This window comes from Oryzias melastigma, linkage group LG3, assembly GCF_002922805.2.
Source record: "Oryzias melastigma strain HK-1 linkage group LG3, ASM292280v2, whole genome shotgun sequence".
NCBI classification, from domain to species: Eukaryota; Metazoa; Chordata; class Actinopteri; order Beloniformes; family Adrianichthyidae; genus Oryzias; species Oryzias melastigma.
Window position 1 is genome coordinate 4,872,182 of NC_050514.1, and position 1,721 is coordinate 4,873,902.

Consider the following 1,721-nt stretch of genomic DNA (forward strand, 5'->3'; position numbering starts at 1 on the left):
CATCTGAAGGGAAAACATGGTTTCTGTATGTAATGATCAGATGTACTATTATAATCCTTTTTTAAGTCTCAAAAGTCAACATGGAAGACTTGAATAAAGTAGTTATCTGTTTTGTCTTTTAAAACATGGTTTTTACAAATGTAGCTACAATCAATCAAATGAATAAGTTACTAAATGGTAAAATGATGATTATCCTGCATTAACTGTTTCCTCAGTTTTATTTTAAAATGTTTTTTGTGGAATCTCTAACTATTAATGGTTTGACTATCAGTTTAAATGAACATTTTCACATTAAGCTGAAATAAACCTGAGCCTTTTACAAAGCCTTATCTAGTCTCGCTAGATATTTTTACATTTTACTTCAACTCTATTTTAATGAATTGAATCTGACTGTTGTGATGGGAAAGGCTTGAAATTGTAGCTTGTTCATGGAGTCATGAAGCAGTTTCTATTTCTAGATGTTGGTCTGCTGACTCTTGTTTTTGTGGACGCTTCGCTCAGATGAAACTGCTGCTGCTTACAGTTTCCCCCAATCAGACTAAACTTGTAATGAAGTTGTACTTGATCATTTAAGCTGACACTTTTGTTCTGTGACTTCACTTTTTTTAGTTTAACCCAAAAGGTTTACAATTCAAACTTTTTTTTGTAGTTAAATGATAATGCTCCAAGTGAATCTACTGAACCTGGTTAAAGATGACCTGAAGCAGTTTGTCTTGCAGGTTACGTCTACCTGGTTTTTGAGAATGAGAAGTCTGTGCGCAGCTTGCTCCAGGCCTGCTCCCAGGATCCCTTTCACCCAGAGGACAACAGGGAGTACTACTTCAAGATGTCCAGCCGCAGAATGAGATGCAAGGACGTGAGTGATGTGCAGAGCAACAGTGCACTTCAGTGCCAGTTCTTCTGGGATGAATGAATCCTGCATGAATGATGCACCCTGGACCACTTCAATGGATGCTTAGTATATGATGCATATTGACAAATATCTCACCCGTTGAAATCTAATGAATACAAGCGTTTTACAAAGGTTTTTTTCTAAATCTGAAAGTTTTAGAGGAACAAGAGACAAAACTCAATTATAAGACTGTCTGGTCTTTAGTGATTAGCTTGCTGATTAAAAAAATAAATAAAAATAGAATGGATTATTTATCCAGTTCAGTCAGGATGGAACAAAATGATCAGGGAAACGTTTCCTGTAAAGACATCAGTTAAATGTGCTATAACATGTATACCAATACGTGGATATTTGTGATCTGTTCCCAAATATTTGAGGATAAATACGGAAACGCCTGAGTTCCAAACTTTATAAATCTAGTAGTGTATTAAAAATACATTTTAGACAATTATTCTAAAGTTCAGAATAAGGTTGGATTTTAAGTAAATGGCTTATATACTTGTGTAGTACTTTACTGCCTTCCTTGAAGACCCAAAGGACTTTACAATCTGTCCCATTATTCTATTCACACACAAGACACATGGGCATAAACTGAATTTAATTCAACTGAATCTGATCATCCAGTCATTTTCATAGTAAAGCTCTAGAGATTTTTGTACTGATGTAGATTTAAGAGACTGAAGTTCAGTTTAGCAAAATAAGTTCTATAAAAAAATCGTGAATGTATAAGAACTCATAATCAAAATGCATTTGAATTAAAAAATGTTGTGAATTTACAGAACTTGACATGTTTTAAAATGTTGTTTAAAGGACTGTTACATTTTTATTT

At 33.8% G+C, this 1,721-nt stretch overlaps 1 protein-coding gene across 3 annotated transcripts in view; it reads left to right on the forward strand.

The window, feature by feature from the left end:
* LOC112160891 (cytoplasmic polyadenylation element-binding protein 1) overlaps nt 1-1,721 on the forward strand; it is a 17,770-nt gene that overhangs the window by 10,378 nt on the left and 5,671 nt on the right. For all 3 annotated transcript variants that reach the window (XM_024295757.1, XM_024295758.1, XM_024295760.2), the window contains one exon: nt 720-856. In XM_024295757.1, the coding sequence (XP_024151525.1) occupies nt 720-856 (137 nt within the window). The remainder of the gene's footprint in view (nt 1-719; nt 857-1,721) is intronic.